Below are 18,651 nucleotides of genomic sequence, written 5' to 3'. Positions count from 1 at the left end.
ATTAGGTGGTTCCTTTAAGAAAGATCTATGGGAAGGGAAGAGAACAAGCTTTTATTAAGTACCTATTATGTGCCAAGGACTATGTTAAGCACTTAACAGATCACCAATAGGCACTAGATTCATTTAGTCATCTCCTTTAAATGCTGGTTTCTTCATTATTTCTCTCCCTAGAACACAAGGAAATTCACATACTATCTCATTAAATCCTCATAACCCTATGAGATAGGTGCTCTTATGGTCCCCATTTACAGTTGAGGAAACTGAGGCAATCAGAAGTTAAAGGACTTACTCAGGATCACACAGCTAGGAAGTATATGAGGAAGTACTTAAATTCCAATTTCCTGAGTCCAGATCCAACCGTCAATCCACGGTACCACCAGCTGCCTCTTAAAGGCAACCTGGGAACTGCTTATGAAAGAATATGGACAGGTATCAGGTCAATTAAAAAAAAAGAGGGGAGTGTGTTGCCATTTCTACTGAAGGGAGAAATTGATGATGTAAGAGTTCAGGGAAGTACTCAAGTGATGGTTTTTGGACATATGTTTCTATTTTTCCATTTTATCTTCCTACGAGTATGTAAACTCCTTGAGTCTGGGGGACCTGTGTAATAAGATTACAGAACTTCATAAAACTTAGCATGCTGCTGTGCCTTCTCAATAAATGTTTGATAAAAAGATGACGGCAGTCATATTGGAGCTCTGAAGACTTAAGAAAAGGTGTATGTTCTTTGTCTTGCTTTTGCATTATCTTGCTATATGTACACAAGCACATATAAAGCAATAGGTGTATGTCTATATTTGTGGTGTATAGATTTATAAATGAACTTCCTTTTTGGACCCATGATTTCATGGAACTTCCATTTTTGAGAACTCTATCCATAAGTGCAGATTGACAGCTCCTATAAATTATAGTCTTAGAGAGTTCTTAGTGTGCTGTGTTAAGGTTAAGAGATTTGCCTGTGGTCTTACCGCCATTAGGTGTTAGACAAAGGTGTTGAATAACCAACAGCCTGAATTTAAGGCCGATTCTCCATGCCCCCTGCCAAGCTGGATCTCCCTAGACATGTTTGGAGTTTTCTTACAATTGCTATTTGAATGCCTAATAGAAAAATACCCAACTACTACCTCCTGACATTTTTCTGTCTGAATTCTCTTTCATTTGACTTCACACAAAACAAGAACAGTCTTTACAAGACTATTAGAGGAGGGGATTCTATCTTTTTAAATTTTCTGTTTTAATGTCCACTTAGAGAAGGGCTTAGACTTTGCTAGCAGCCTCCATAGCCACAGCCCTTAGAGCAGGTTTACAAACAGGTCTGAGAAGGTTTTTAAGAAGTTAGAGACATCGAAATATAATGGAGAGCTCACATCCTGTCAGGGCCTGTACACTGTCAGGGTTGTAGCACCTTACTGCCAACATGTGTGCAGGGCCTTCAGGAGAACACCATTGAATAGGAGCATAGGCAGAAAAGACAGTCTTCCCCACCTTCCCCTGGAAAACCATATACAAGCCCATTCTGTAAACCATTGGCCAAAGAATTGGACTCATTATTTTTCAAGTTTGCTCCACTTCTTCATCCCTTAAAAACCGATCAATTTAAGATGAAGAAGACTTACAGGGGCGGCTAGGTGGCTCAGTGAGTAAAGTGCTGGACCCGGAGTCAGGAGGACCTGAGTTCGGTTCTGACCTCAGACACTTAACACCCCCCCCACACACACACACACAAAACTAGCTGTGTAACCTTGGGCAAGTTACTTAACCCCAGTTGCCCTCCAAAAGGCAAAAAAAAAAAGACTTACACCCTCTATCTTGTCTCCTTTTGGCACAGGAGCAAATACACTGTCACCCTGTTATAACATCATCCTCTATAAGGTAGAATTCCAGATGCGTTCTCTTCATGTTAGATCCCATCCAAGAGAGACTAATTACATACTAAAATGAACTCTAAGCCTTGTCTTACAAGCTTGGGCTCCAAAGGACAGCATCCTATCTCCCTGTTGTGGAAGATTCCTTATTCTCATTTAAAATAATTTCATTTTCTATAACTCTCCTATATTTTCTCACTCTATTTTATCTCCTTCAATGTACCACAAACTCCTGCAAGGCAGAGAACCAACCATTTTGACCTTTGTATCCCCCTCAATACTTAGCTCTTCATATATAGGATCAAATCCTACACAGACTAAGCACTTATGTAATAGGTATTCTAGGTACTAAAAATATAAAGACAAACCCCAAATGGAACCTGATGTCAGGGAGCTTACATTTTGCTGTGAATTTCACATGTTAACAGAAAAGTATAATGCAAGGTAATTCGGTGGGGAAAAAAGTTTTAAAAACTGGGGAGACCGGGGAAAGCTTCCCAAACACTCCTTGGCTCAGCCTTGAAAGAGAATATTCTGAGAGGGATGTACATTTCAGGTACATGGAGAGGATCATAGACTTTAGAGCCCATCTTGTCTAATCCCCCAGGCAAGTCACTTAACCCTGTTTGCCTCAGTTTCCTCATCTGTAACATGAGCTGGAGAAGGAAATAGGAAACCACTCCAGTATCTTTGCCAAGAAAATCTCAAATGGGGTCATGAAGAATTAGTCACTACTTAAAAATGACTGAAATGTAAAATCCCTTCATTTTATAGAGCTGTGGTCCTAGAGTTAGAAAAACCTGAGTTCAAATCCAGCCTTACTAGCTGTATGGGCAAGTCACTTAACCTCTATTTGCCTCAATTTCTTCCTCTGTGAGGTGAGAATAATCATAGCACCTACCTCCCATGGCTATTATGAGGATCATATGAGATAATATTTGTAAAGCATTTTGCAAACCTTAAAGAGCTGTATAAATGCTAGCTGTTATCATGGGGAAACTGAGGCACTAGGTCACATGGCTAATAAGTGGCAAGGATAGGATTTGAACACAACTGCTGATTCTAGGTCCAGTTCTTTTTCTACTCCATTATACTGCCGCTTCAGAAATCTATTGCAAGTTCAAGAAAGATTTATCAGTTGAAATGAGTGTTGTAGGTCTTACCTCTGACTTATTTCCACCCCAAAACTGATTTAAGTGAAATTAGTTTTGATGCTTAAAGCGTTTGCTCTCAGGAACCTCTGATGGTTCCTGTGCCAGCTGCTTATGTTCCCAAGCAGTCTTTCTTTTATCCCTCTGAGTCCTCAGAAGGTCAGGGGCAAGTGAACAGTATGTGACTGCAGTGATTTGTCTTATCCCTGTGTTTGAATTCCTGGCAGAAGACTAAGCAATGGTCTGGTGTTAAGTCGCTGGTACGTGAGGCTCTCCCCTCTCAAAATTCTTCCCCTTTTTCCTCCACATCCCCACTCTAAAAATTAAAGACTCTTTTGGGTTAAGAAATTCTCCTGTCAAAATGGAAATACTGTCTGAGGTTAAATTTCATTGATATTTTTATCTGAATTATTTAAACTAGACAATGATCTCAATACCAAATGCCACTGAGTACAGAGGAAAAAACAATTTTAACTGGAGGTGGAAGGGGAAATTTTGAGCTGATTTAGTAGGCCAGAGTAGATGGGGGTCTTGAGACAAGCTAGGGGGCAGCTTGAGGTCTCTGAGTACCTGTGACCTGAGGGGAAAGGAGACAGGCAGAAGATAGAGGAGTGGGGGAAAAAGAGATAAATGTGGCCTTAGTTTGATGCAGTGAAGGATCTGTGATTTTCCACTTGAGTTTCCACACCTTATTATCCTGTGCAATTCTCATCCTTGTCTTTTCCTAAATCCTCCCTAGAGGGCCTGTCCAGCACTGGGAGGCTGCCTTGCATTCTTTTTAATAACAAAGTCAAGCTCATACTGTCCATCTGTGGTCTCATGGACAGGCTGTGTCCCTGCTGGAAGGCATTTACTCCTAATTCTCTTCTCCAACTCTTAAGAATCCTTGACTCCTTTCCAGCCTCAGTTTATTAACCACTCACTTTCCTGATTCTCTTGTTAGTTTTCTTTCTCTCTCTTCCTTAAGTAATCATGAATGTATTTAATATAGCCATGCAGAGAGAGCATCAGACCTTAAGTCAGCAAGACCTGAATTCAAATCCAGATTTAACTATGATTTATTAGCTATGTGACCCTGAGCAAGTCATTTACCCATTGTCTTCCTCAATGTCCTCCTCTGTAAAATGGGGATAATAAGAGTACCTACTTTCCACGATTATTGTGAGGATAAAATAAGCTAATATTTGCAATATGTATGATATCTATTATTATTATTTTCTTTTAACATGTTGGTAGATGTAAGTTCCTTCAGGGCAGGGAGGGAATTTTTCCCTCCTTTTCTAGTGCTTAGCATAGTAAATGCTTATTAGAGTAGATTACATGACCAGTCTGCCTCTTTTTTTGGCCCCATGTCTTCCATAAGGAACTCCATAATGAGTTTAGAGGGAGCTAAGTGGTGCACCAGGCTGACAGATCATTGGACCTGGACTTAGGAGTATGTGAGTTCAAATCCTGTCTCAGAAACTTGTGAGCCAGTGCAAGTTCTTGCCTTTTTTGTGTATTGGTTACCTTATCTATAAAATGAGGAAGTTGGAATTGATGATGTCAGAGGTTCCTTCCAGCTTTAAGTGTACAGGCCTATGAAGCCTGCCTCAGACACTTGCCAGCTGTATTACTTTGGGCGAGTAATTTAACCTCTCTCAGCCTCAGTTATTTTGTCTGTAAAATGGAGATAATCCCTCTTCAAATGATCTGAAATGCTTCACAGGGTTGCTGCGAAGCTCAAATGAGATAGTTTGTGAATATACTGTATTGTTTGCTATTATTAACCTATAACTATCTCATTATCCTTCTTTTCTATCCATATTTTATGCTATCCATGAAGTTTCTTATTTGAGGGACTATTAGAATTTTGCCCCTAGGAATATATTAGTAGAACATTCAGGGACAGAGCATGTACTCCCACTTCTGTAAATGTGTAAATTAAACAGTTTTACGAGGGCACAGTGCTGATGGGTGTGATTAGCAACAAACCTAAAGTTGTGGAACTGTGATTGCTTATTTGCTTTGGTCATATGGTCTGGTACCCTTTAGTCATTTTCAATTGCATGGCATTTTTTATGCTATGCCTTTTCCATTTCCACAAAGACATTTCATCTTCTGGATCATAGGGTATGACGTAATATTTGGCTATCCTTTCCATCAAATTTCAGTAATGCTTTCTGGGGACTGTTAAACTTGGGCTGTGCTCGTGAAGCTAAGAAGCTTAGGTATGTCTCTATCCTCTACAGATTATATATTATCACTATCAGTGTACTCTTTGCTGAATTTTAAGAAGATTATGTGGTGACTTTCAAGTTGTATGAAAGCATTGCTTGTTAGTCTTTCTCACTAGTACCAGCCTCCACTGGGAATACACAGAGTAGGGCCACAAGCTCATTGATAATAAGATGCATTAAGTCATACTGTTGTTTCTTCTTTATATCTTCCACAACAAGAGATCATTTATGATGTTTCCCTATGTGAAGAGTTTTAAATAAATGTCCTGCTTCGATGCCTTGCCGTGTCAAGGAGGTGGCCCTGGTTCAGAGATTATGGGATATAGCCTAAGTTTTCATACCAGGATAGAAAACCTTCAGATGTTGACCCAGTGACTGAAGGTGTCCACTCTCTAAGTCAGCCAAGCCAGCTGGGGAAAGGCTCTTTACTTGAGGAATAACCACTATTCAACCCTTGTGACCAATTAAAACACAAAATGACCTTTAGTCCCTTACAACCCTTTTCTGCACTCAAGGTGTTGGTGAGAAAGGAAACAGTGCTAAGAATCATACAGTTCTTAGGCTGTGTTGGTGCTCAATGTAAAATCTTTACTCAATGACCCAGCAAGTTGAAGTAATTAAACTACGTACACATTGAAATTCTGTTGAATAGAGCTAGAGATAATTACAAAACTATGCTGACTGGGTTCTCTATAAAATTATACTAACTGATCTCAACTGGGCTCTCACCACACAGTAAGGCAGATCCTGATTGACTATCATACTGTACAATAAATGTCCTGTAGTTAGCTCAGATTCATCATGGTCAAAACAAAATTCATCCTTTCCCCCCAAACCTTCCCCCTTTCTGTACTTCTGTATCACTGTCAAAGGGACCACTACTCTCCCAGGAACCCAGATTCATCTCTATGCTAATGATTCTCAACTCTACCCATCCAGCCCAACCTTTCTCTGAACCTCTAGTTTCACATCTCCAACTATCAAACTGGATGTCCTGTAAGCATCTTAAATTCAACATGTCCAAAATTGAACTCATTTCATTTCTCCAAAAATACTGTCCCCCTGAAATTCCCTTATCAAGGGCACCATCATCCCAGGTTCACAGCCTTGGTATTATCCTCAACTTGTCTCTCTTACCCCCATATCCAAAGCCTATATAACATTTCTTGTATACTCCCCCTTCTTTCCACTGACAAAGCCACTACCCTGGTACAGGCCCTCATTATCCCATACCTAGACTATTACAGGCTGGTCAGTCTCCAATCCTCAAGTCTCTCCCTATTTCAGGCCATCTTCTACTAACGATGTCACTAAGCTGTCAAACTTATCTTTCTATAGTGCAAGTCTCACAATGTCATCCCCTATCCAGTAATTTTCAGTGATTTTCCATCACATCTAGTATCAAAAATAAACTCCTTGCTTTGGCATTCAACATCCTTCATACCCTGCCCATCCATATATCAAGTTTTCACACACCTTATGTCCCTCTACATACTCTGCACTCCATTGGCTCTGGCCTCCTCGCTTGTTCCTTGAACAAGACCCTCCAGAGCCCAACTCTGGGCATTTTTCGTGGTCATACACCACACCTAGAATGCTCTTTCTCCTCCTCTCCATCTGCGGCCTTCCCTGGCTTCCTTCAAGTCCCTGCTAAAATTCTACCTTCTACAGGGAACCTTTCTTGGTCCCCCTGAATTCTAGGGCCTTCCCTTTGTTGATTCTTTCCAGTTTATCATATATGTAGCTTGTTCATACATGTTTGTTTGCATGTTGTCTCTCATGTTAGACTGTGATCATCTTCAATTAATCTCTCCAGGTCCTTCCCACTTTCAGTTCTTTGACATTAATAAGAGACCTGTGTGAGAGAGCCAGTTAAGTCATATCATTCCAAGAGCATTTGTAGGTGAGCCAGGAAGAAAGACATAAAATAGATATTAAATGAGGTAGACCTTCTGTGTGTCTTTTTTTCTCATATCAGATATAACATATGACCAAATGGCAAAGTTCCATAAGGTCATAAAATCAGGAAAAATGTCTGGGCCTGACCATGTATATTCCAAAGAAATCCATGTTAAAGGTAACAGGATTATTTTTTTTAATCGCTCAAGATTAAATACTTAAATCCATCTCAGTGGACAATTTTCTAAATTTTATTTTTCATTTATGGTATAAAATAAGCATTTCCATAATATAGTACAACAAAAAAGATGAACATGAAACTGGAAATCTGTTATGCACAAGTTGCCCATCCTTTCAAATATACAATCAAATAATCATGTAAATTGCTTTTTTTTCTCCCCCTGCCCTAGAGATGGCTACCATTAGACACAAGTAAACATATATATGTATATATATATATATATACACACATATATGTGTATTTGTATATATGTGTATATGGGGGAAATGATTCTATACATACTTCTTGTTTATCATTCTTTCTCTGGATGCAAGATAGAGTCTTCATATATCCTTTCAAATTAATTTGGGTATTTTTTTAATAGTCAAAATAACTTATTTGTTCAAAGTTGCTCTTAAATCAATATTGCTGTTACTGTGTACAGTATTCTCTTGGTAAATCAATATTGCTGTTTCTGTATACAGTATTCTCTTGGTTCTGCTCATTTTCCTCCTTATTATTTCATGCAAGTCTTTCCATGTTTTTCTAAAATCACTGAGCTCATCATTTCTTACAGCACAAGAGTATTATATTACAATCATATACCACAGCTTGTTCAGCTGTTTCCCAGTTGATGGGCATCCCTACAATTTTCAGTTCTTTGCCACCACAAAGAAAGCTGCTATAAACATTCTAGAACATACAGTTTCTTTTTCTTTTCCTCTAATTATCTTTGAAAATAGACCAAGTCGTGGTATTGCTGGGTCAAAGGGTATGGGTAGTTCAATAACTCTTTGGGTATAATTCCAGATTGCTCTCCAAAATGGTTGGATCAGTTCCTAATTCCACCAACAATGAATTAGTGTCCAATGATTTTTTTTAATAGAAAAGGTAAGAGTTAATACTTTTAGCAACACTCTCTTACACAACAAAGTGACCAAGAATCCTTTAGCAATTGCAGACTTACATGTCTACTTCTTCATTTCCATAACATTTTTATGAGAATGTTTTGTGCAAACATTAAGGGTACCCTCAAGAAAAACATGAGGGGAGGGAGAGAAGGCTAACAAACATGAGCAGACATTATTTTTGTAGTCGAATAACTAACAGAGAGGTTCAGAGAAGGTCAGATCACGATGTTAAGTTCAATCATGAAAGTAACCACACATCACAAAGAAAGGGGGTGAAAGGCATTTTTTACCAGTGTCATGTAGGATGTCATTTGTCAGATTCCAAATAGAAGGACTCCCTGTATATTACAGGGCTCTCTAAGAGTTCCTGTGTACAGATGAAATTTTATTAAGCCTGAAAAAATTATAAAGCCTTCTCAATGAAATTCATAGTCTTTCAAAAGAAATAAGTCTAACCCATTAACATGAGTAAAACACAGTGAAAGAAATATGTACATCGCCCAAATTGTTATACAGTTAAGAAGGTGGCCTATTGAGTTAGTATATAAACATTCTCCATATATCATCAAGTCAAATGAGATCAGCAAACACTTATTAAGTGGTTACTCTGTGCCAGGCACAGTGCTGGGAACTGGAATTACAAATACAAAGCAGAAAGAAAAGCAGTTGCTGCCCTCAGGGAGCTTACATTCTAGCAAGGGAAGACAACACATAAAAGGATGTTGAAAAGGAAAGGAGGAGAAGAGAAGATACCCCTGTAGGGGGCATGGTATAAAAAGTTCAGAATCATATGTTGTGCCCAGAGAAGAATGAAGATGTAGCCAACCTGGGTATTTTCTTTAAAATAGTTCTGGGAGGAGCCAGCCAATCAGAGGGAAGGGTGCCTGTGAAGGGTGAAGCATCCTTCAGGTGTGCAAAGTCCAAGGGTGGAGTGTATTTCCAGGATGAGGAGTCTGCTGGGACATGGTAGAGAACTTTCAGATCTGTCGTCCATCCCTCCAGCTGTCTTCCTAATCTGACCCAATGAACTGGGTCTAGAGTTGACAAAGGAAGAAGAGAGCAACTTGGATCATGTTCTCTCTGTAAATTGCATGGAGCTTCAGTTTTTTCAGTTCCAACCATGTGACTGAAACTTCTGAAGAATAAAAATGACAGGTGATCCAAAGAGTGGAAAGACTTTCTGTGAGAAGTTGCACCAAAGATTTCACCAAGGAAGCCAGTCCTGTAGCAAGAGTGAAGGATAATAAATGGGAATCCCAGGTCGCTTTGATACTGAAAGTTTAAACCAGATGAAGCCTTCATCTTGTTGGCTGGATCTTCGATGGAAAATAGGTGGAAAGAATGACCTGGGATTAGCAAGCATGGAAGAATTATAATATGCATCAGTATGGTCATTAGCTGCCTAGTGGAAATCATAAATCCATCAAGGTTCAGTCTAGAGTTGCAAGTTACATACTTGTAGAGTATTCAGGGAATATTCATAGATGCCCAGTTCTTTAGATGTGCAAATCAAACAGTTTTAGAAAAAATCTGTGTTGAAGGCAGGTGTGATTAGCAAGAAGTTTAAATTAATGTTATAAATGTCATCTACACAAATATATATGAGACAGAGACAGAGAAAGAGAGGGAGACAGAGAGAGAGAGAGAGAGACAGAGAGAGAGAGAGAGAGAGAGAGAGAGAGAGAGAGAGAGAGAGAGAATGAATGTAGGGATGTTTGTGTGTGGATGTGCTGATATACTGCTTATGTGACCCTACTTAAGTAATTTAACCTCTCAGTGCAATAGGCAAATCTCCAACTATAAGTTGCAGAGAAGGTACTGATCTACATTGTTAGAGGGAGTTTTCTCAATTAGAAGCTTTTATACTGGTGAAATCATAGCTCTATTCCTTATCTACATGTATTTATGTATGTAGGTAGTTATGTATATGTGTTTGTATGCATATATGTGTATTTGTATGTTTATGTGTGAATGTTTGTGTTAAAATGCTCCAGAACATATTTGGAATATAAAAGGACTTAGTGGTATCAATACTTTTATTTTTTTTTTGCCCAGAGACCCAACTAAGGATGGTCTTTTATATAAAGGCTTTCTGTTGTTTAATTTTCCAGTTTTCAAAGTTACCTCCTATTTTTATCCAAGTTTAATTTAATTCATGATGAAGGTATTTCTTTCAAGGCAACATAATTCAAAAAGGTTAAAATGCTTTCAATAGAGTCACTTAAGTGATCATAATACCATACATAACTTTCAAAGCCCTTTCCTCTACTTGGTCTAATTGGAGCTTCACCACAGCCCTTTAAGATGGACAGGGTAGGTTTTATTATCATCACCACTTTACAGAAGAGAAAACTGATTGGTTAAATGACATAACCACAGTGACTAGTTAGTAAGTAACAGAATGATAGTGTAATTCTATGGCTTCTAGTCCCATCTTCTTTCTACAAAGAATCTCAGACGGTTTTTATTAACTGTCTTATTATAATGATGATACCTCATATTCACATAAGTACTCTAAGGTTTACAATAGGCTTTTAGAATAATGTCGTGCTTATGAAGGGAAGCAGTAGACTCTATAAACTCTTTTCTTTGTTTTTGCAAACCATCTTTCTTTTCATTTGCTTTTTTTCCCTTTTTTAGCAGTAATGGTGGTCTACACTCCTATATTTCTTAGTCTTACCTTAAACTTGATGTTAGGATATTATGACTGAACTTTCTTTAGATGATGAAAGAACCATCCTGGGGCTGGGTAAGGTATAGTGGCTCAAGATTGTAATTTTGGATAATCACTTTGGGAGTAAGTGAAATTTGATTCTGTTTTTAAGGACCAAACAGAGGGAAACAAAAGATATTTCAGAAATCTGCACATGATAGGTCATTTTAAGTTCTTCATTAAATTGTTATTAACTTGTAAAATAAAGTTTAAAAGCACCTAAACAATTATTTTAAAAAACATTTTCATAATCTTGGCTGTCTTTGCTTTTATGTGAACAGGATTTCATTTTCTATAGCTATTAGCATGACTCCTTTGTTTGGGGTATATCAAAAAATATAAGCCTTTCAGAAATTTTTAATTGCTGTCCTTTTGGAACATAGCCTCTACCAGAATAGTGGTGATTGTTAGAATAAGTTTATGTTCTTTTCTATTTATGCTGTTTCCTTAAAAAACTGTTATATTTGGTTCATCATCTGTGTCCCATGTATTTGTAACATATGGTACGCACACACCTCCCAGTATTAAAATGAAACTTCTTTCTAGTTAGTTCATTTTTTTAAAGGAATCCAATGAGGTGGCACCCTGAAAAGTAACATGAGAATGGAATGCCTTGCTTCAGTCCCTGGAATGACATTGAAATCTTCTGAAAGGGCCATTCCCCACCACTATCCTTTTTGCACAAGGATTAGGAATAGACTCACATCCACTTGTATCTGTTTCTGAGTTTTGCTGCAGAAAGCAAATAGGAGAGTTCCCCTAAAGGTGAAACATTTCATCCTTGTACTTCAAGAAGGCCCCCAAAAGGAGACTCCTTCCCAGAGTCCAAAATGACTGAAATTCAAACAGTTTGTGGCTTCTAGATCCTATATATTACAGAGATTTACTGAACACTTAACAAGCAAAGCACAGAAAGCTTTCTCTACAGAGCTAAAGAATTAGTCTTTGGCCTCTGGACAGAAACAGGGAATGCATGTCCTTGTGCCATTATTCAACCCCACATGGCTCTGTGTCTGGCAAGAGTCGGACTTCATTGTTATTGTTGGTATTCGAGCTCCACTGCCCTCTGAATGGGACATCCCTGCAGGAAGGAAGAGCTGCAGGGGTCTGACATGAGCAGCCATTTTCATTATTGATCAGTGACAAGGTGGGGCAGGAGGCTCTGTTTCAAGAGGTTCTCATCCCAGGGAACTAAGCAATTGAATGTAGAGATACGGGCCTATAAAAAGAAGCCCCAATCGAGTGTAAAGGTCCTCCTCCTCCCCCCCTTCTCTGATCCCCTCTCTAGTTTTTCCGCAGGCAGGCATGATGAAGTTACTTAAAAGGATAAGGGAGAACAAATCATTCCTTCTAGGGTAGGCATGCATTTGGCTGTCCTTTCCATAGCTGTTGCTGTCTTCTCTTCTCATTTGTGTTTAGAAGTTCAATTTTATATTCCTTTTTTTTTCCCAGACCATACACAGAGATTAGCCACAGTTTATTTAAGCAAACTAAGAAGAGAAAGACACCAAAATCCATAGTTGTTTTTTTTTTTTAATTCTTTCAGGGAGACTTCACTTGGTTATTTTTCTTAAAAATCGTCTTTCCCATTTCATTGAGGCAGATTTGGAAGTCAAACCAGAAACTTCAGGCTCTACTACGATGGAAAACACTTTGTTGGGGAGAAACGTTTTGAGTCCATCCACGATCTGGTGACTGATGGATTGATTACTCTCTATATTGAGACCAAGGCAGCAGAGTATATTGCCAAGATGACGATAAATCCAATTTATGAGCACATAGGATACACCACTTTAAACAGAGAGCCAGCATACAAAAAACACATGCCCGCCCTGAAAGATACACATGATTGGAAAGAGTCTACAGGAGAGGATGGGGTGTCAGAGAAAAGGGTAAGCTACAATGAAGCCGCTCTTTTTTCCTTTTTCCTTTCTTTCAAGAGAGACACTATTATCAGGAGAGGATTTAATTTTTCATTTATGTACAGAACTTTTTTGAAAAGGATATGAAGGTGAATTTTCCTTGATGTGTCTAGCTATTGTGGTACTGAGTTTCACATATATTATCCTTGCTTAATTAAAAAGTTTTATTTTTAATAGGCCTACTTTTTTAAAAAATAAGTAATTTCATGATTAGAAAAATCTCTTGGTGAGATGATCCCTAGAATAACTTTTGGAGATTATATCCTTCTGGTCAAGAAGTATAGCTGCTGCCTATTGTACCAGAAATCAAGGAGATTATAATGTCTACCTGACAACATACTGCTGCATTTCCCTCAGTGTGATCTACTTTATAAATAGGTCTGTTCTTTTGCAAGATGTTACAGTTTTGTTTTGCTTTTTTTAAGCACATGACTAAAGTCAGCCTGTTGGAGGCTGATTGAACTATATTTAGCATCAGTTGGAAATAAAGAAACCTAGTTCTTTGCAGACCATGAGCCTCCTTGGGCCTCAGTTTCCATATATGTAAAATGAAGGCTATGAGCTAGATGGTCTTTGAGGTTTGCTTCAGTTCTAGACCTATGCACCTGTGACTGGATTTTTCCCCAATTTAGAAATATTTTGAAGAAAAATTTATAAGGCTTATGATGTGATTAGTATTTCTTTAATTCTGGTGTATTCCATGCTAAGCTAACAGTTAAGAGTTTGAATTTCTCCTTTCCCCAAATAATAGCTTATTCACAGTTTTATAGTCTAAAATACTTGGTTGTTGGGTGATCATGTCTGTTTTTTTTTAATGTACTTTAGCTTAGATTACTTCTTATATGATTGTGGACTCTGCCTTTGAAAACATTATGTGTTCTTATGATCCTGGATCATAAGCTTGGTTCAAAGGACCAGCTAAAAATGTTAATTTGCTAATGAAAATTTCAGATCTGAGTGTTTTAAGTAGCTTTTACCCTCAATGGAATTTTCTATCTATACTCTACCCAAAGTCATTTAAAAATACAGTCTGTGGGCATTTTTAGTTATCTGGTGCCATGATGTGTTGTTGTTTAAATATATTTTTGTTCTCTCAGTTATATGATTCCTTGGTTCCTTCATATGCTTCATGGTTATTTTCACCTGTTGAATGAAAGATCATTAATGGGACTATTCTAAAATAGTTAAGTGTATACATCTGACATTCATGATAATATTTCTTGTAATTGTGCTGGTATTCTAAATGTTACATACTTCAATGCCTCATAAATTCATGACCTCACTTGTGTGGGTAGTCCTTGAACTGATGCAGATCACAACCTTACTAGCTGTGTGACCGTGGGCAAGTCACTTAACCCTGTTTGCCTCAACTTCCTCACCTGTCAAATGAGCTGGAGAAGGAAATGGCAAACAACTCCAGTTTCTTTGCCAAGAAAACCCCAAATTGGGTCACAGAGAGTCAGACACAACTGAAAAATGACTCAGTAACAAGAAAGTTCAAGTTCATATGTTGTTGGGGATGGACATGTACATCTCTAATTTGAACATTATTGTTTTTAAAACTTAAAACTGATCATATATTTTCTACCATCTATTCTATATTTTTCATTGTCAGTAGAACTTATATTGAAGCAAGTTAGCTATTCAATTCAATATACATTTATTAAGTGCCGACTGTGCACTAAGCTGCATGATTCTTGAGCAAGTCTGGAGCTCATCTGTAATATGACAGTAGTAATACATTTCCCATGTCTGAAAGCAGAGGCAAGATGATTTTATGAGGTCCTTCCCAGATCAAGAATCTATTTCTGCTCTTAGAGAGGTGGTTAACATGTCTGTGTTCTCTTGTGTTAAAAGTAAAATATCTGCCTCAAGTCAGTACATGGTCTGTATGATGACTTTCAGAGGAAGGACAGATTGAATTATTTGGACAAGGAATCAGACCAAGAGAGATAGTAAGGTTTCAAGAATGAAATTCTGAGGATGCAAAGAAATAGTTCTGGTAAGGAGGCAAAGGAGAATTTAAATTTTTTTTAAAATAGTTTAGATGCACAGGTTGTTAATCAATAAACTTTTTAATTTAGTAAGGCATGTTCAGAAGGTGGAAGCAAGGGCAGGTAATGGAGAATTAATAAAAAAGATGTGACATGCTTCTATAAGCAGAGTATTAGAATTACTGGAGTCTAAAAATAAGCTGATCCTGGTGAGGAAGGCTCACCAAAAACAAAAGATTTCTAAAGTTATATAAAGAGTAATAGAAGGAACAAAGAAGGGACAAAATCATAGAGTCAGTGATGGAAGGGACTTTGAAGGTCATTCTTATTCTTACAGCTGAGGAAACAGAGACTCATAAAGTCTCAGTTGTTGTTGACAGTTGTCTTGAGTGACTTGCCTAAAGGCATACATACAGTAAGTGGTATAGTCAGAGTTTGAATCCAGGTCCTCTGACTTCAAATTGAACCCTCTTTTTCTCATACTATAAATGTCTCGCACTCATGAATGGGATGAGAATAATGAACAAGAGAGAGAAGGCAGAACTACTCAACTCTTTCCTTCTGATGAACAAGATACTCCAGCTCTCAGCTCTGATCATTCTCTCTGGCTATCCCCTATACCAAGAACAGTCTCCCTCCTCCTCTTCAACTACTGACTTCCTTGGGTTCCATTAAGTTCCAACTGAAATCCCACATTCTGCAGGAAGCTTTCCCCAACCACTCAATTCCAGTTCCTTCCCGCTGCTAATTATCTGCTCTTTATCCTGCATGTAGCTTCCTTCGCATATATTTGTTTGCCTGTTGTTTCCTCATTAGATTGTAAGCCCCTTGAGGGTAGAGACTGTTTCTCTCCTTTTTGTATCTCCACACTTAGCACAGTGGTTAGCACATAGTTGATGCTTAATGAATATTGATTGATTGAGAAGGAGAATGATCCCTGGAAGGAATAGGACAAAAATGTCTAATACATGGTTGATACTCAAGATAAAAAAAGGCTAATGATGGAGCACTTAGCTGCCTTTAATGAGTTCAAGTCCATTGTCCTAGGTGAATCACTAGTGTGTGATGTGACAGCCAGAAAAGCTAATACAATTTTGGGCTTCATGGGAGAAATAGCGTCCAGGACTTGGGAAGCGATAACTCCATTGTGTTGCAGTCAGACCCACTCCTAGAGTCCTCTATTCAGTTCTGAGCGCCATATTTTGGGAAGGGTATTGACAAGCTTGGAAAGCATCCAGAGGATTATTCATGTTGTATGAAGATGGATGGAGAGGCCCAGGAATGGTTTAGCCTAATAAAGAGAAGATTTGGAGTGTGAGGGAGGGAGGTTTGTGATAGCTTGTTTGGAAGAATTAGTCTTGTTCTGTCTGCTGAGCCTCAGGGTGCAGAATTAGGAGTAATGGGTAAAAGCTGCGGAAGCAAATCTAGGCTTGATCTAAGAGAAGACTAACAACAGGGACTTTGCTAAAATGGAATGAGTGAGGTACTCAATGCAGGGCTTCAGGTGCTTGTCAGATATTTTGTAGAGGGCCTTTTTGTTCAGGTGTGGACTGAACTGAGTGGATTCTGAGGTCCTTTCCAACTCTGAATTCTGTGATTTTGTATCTGAGGTCTCAATTTTGTACTGCTCGTGCCCCAAAGAGACATTGTAATGTAGATAATAGAGGGACAGAGTGCTTTACGTGGAGGCAAGATGCCTGGGTTCAATTTCATCTCTGGAAGTACTGTGTGACCCTGGACAAGTCACTTAACCCCTGTGTTCCTCACAGAGTTCCTTAGAATTACTTCTACATCATAGGTAGTTATGACCTTCCTAGGTAGAGGGAACTCCCTAAGCTGAAAAAAAAAAAGCCCTGTAGACCCTTCATGTATTTCTGGTGTCCACAAATAATTATGGGACTTGTATAAAAGAGACTTTTTTCTCTACCTCTTTTCACTAAAATTGCCTTTGGCTGGCTCGTTGTTAATTGGTAATGTGAGCTCATCAGTGACTGGGCTCATAGAAATACTAGAGATGCGGACTGGTATTGCTCCTCTCTCTTCCCTCTACTAATTTAACATAAGAGCATGAAACCTGCTTCCAAACCACACTCAGACCTGAGTCTGCTGCAGCATCAGATCCCTACAAATCTTCAGATTGCTTCTTTTCCAAACTTCTAATGAGTCCATATCCCATAAGTAATTGGACAGGGTGGGGGAGTCCTGGGCAGCTCCAAATGGGGGTGGTACCTACTCTTCCAAATAAGTGCCCTGATGAGGTTATTAGCTATAGACACAGATGTCTCGCTATCTGTTTTCCCCTATAGTACTACATCCACTTTTCTAAATTAAATAACTTAACTTTTTACTTCACTGCATGTTTCTCCCAGACAAAGCTTCCTAAGATCTGCTTAATTAAAAAGTTGTGTGTTTTTTTTATTTAACAATGGCATCCAACAGGATAGGGACATGATGACCTTTCTAACAACTTGAAACAGTGTTTTGCTGTCATAGAGGATGACATCTGCATATAAAAATAACTATGCTTAAGTCATCTAAAATACCCTACATTAAAAAGTATGGTTTAATATATATCTCTGTGGGTCCTCATGACTAGGACCTCTCTCCCAATTCAGAGAGGGAAGAATGTTTGAAGCCTAATATGTACAATATATTATAGATTGTATTAAATTACTTTACATTCTATTATATTATTTTCTTATAACATTCTATATTATTATATTACATATAAAATACATATTATAACATATTATAATAAAAATAAAAAGTCTTGAAATATGAAAGGGGTTTTAGAACTGGAAGAGACCTTAGAGGACATCACGTACCACCCACTTATTTTACAGGTGAGTAAACTGAGGCACAGATTAGTAAGTAACTTGCTTGGGATTGTCACACAGATAAGTATCAGAGATAGGATTTGAACCCTTGTCTTTCTGATTCCAAGTTCAATAGCCTCTCTTTTAAACCATGTATTAGTGTAGTGAGGATTTATCTTGAAGTCTAATGCACAGATTTGACTATGTCATTCTCCTACTCAAATATCATCAGTGGCTCCCCAGTACTTAGAAACTCTTGGGAGAACCATTCATGGCCTTACACAGGTTGTCTCTAATCCATCTTTCCAGGTTTATTGCATACCAATCAACTTCATGCATAGAATGGTCTCCCCTTCCACTGTACACCCTGCTTCTAACATCTCTGCTCATGAAATGATTTTCTTTATGCAAAGTAGGTTCAAATTCTACCTCCTTCATGACACTTTCCCTGATTTCCCTCCTGCCTGAGCCCCTGGCAACACAACTACTATAGGCTGTTTTTGCACATCTCTACTTTGCTTGAAACTTTCCTGTGTACTTACCCTATAATAATTTAATTTTAGTAATTTATTTTTCTTCTGTGTTCCCTGTCCTGGGCAGCTAAGTAGCTAGTGGATGGAGTGCTGAGCCTGGAATCAGGAAGACTCATCTTCCTAAGTTCAAATCCAACTTCAGACATCTACTAGCTGTGTGATCCTGGGCAAGACACAACCCCATTTGCCTCAGTTTCCTCCTCTGTAAAAATGATCTGGAAAAGGAAATGGCAAACCACTCCTGTATCTTTGTCAAGAAAACCCAAAATGGGGTCATGAAGAGTTGGACACAACTGAAAAATGATTCAACAATAGAATCCCTCTTCCTCCTGCCCTGCTAGATTGTAACATCCTTGAGGGCAAGGCTTTTCTTTCTTTCTTTCTTTCTTTCTTTCTTTCTTTCTTTCT

The 18,651-nt window shown here is 38.4% G+C and overlaps 1 protein-coding gene across 1 annotated transcript in view; it reads left to right on the top strand.

The window, feature by feature from the left end:
• Positions 1-18,651, top strand: part of CHN1 (chimerin 1) — a 237,869-nt gene that overhangs the window by 85,926 nt on the left and 133,292 nt on the right. Inside the window, exon 5 of the mRNA XM_069068447.1 lies at positions 12,582-12,870. Coding sequence (XP_068924548.1) covers positions 12,582-12,870 — 289 coding nt within the window. The remainder of the gene's footprint in view (positions 1-12,581; positions 12,871-18,651) is intronic.

This window comes from Petaurus breviceps, unplaced genomic scaffold (assembly GCF_028583685.1).
Source record: "Petaurus breviceps papuanus isolate PSGF00001 unplaced genomic scaffold, PetGlider_PUasm1.0 90763, whole genome shotgun sequence".
In the NCBI taxonomy this organism is placed as follows: domain Eukaryota; kingdom Metazoa; phylum Chordata; class Mammalia; order Diprotodontia; family Petauridae; genus Petaurus; species Petaurus breviceps.
Note: the sequence above shows the minus strand (reverse complement) of the source record. Positions and strands in the feature narration are given on the sequence as shown.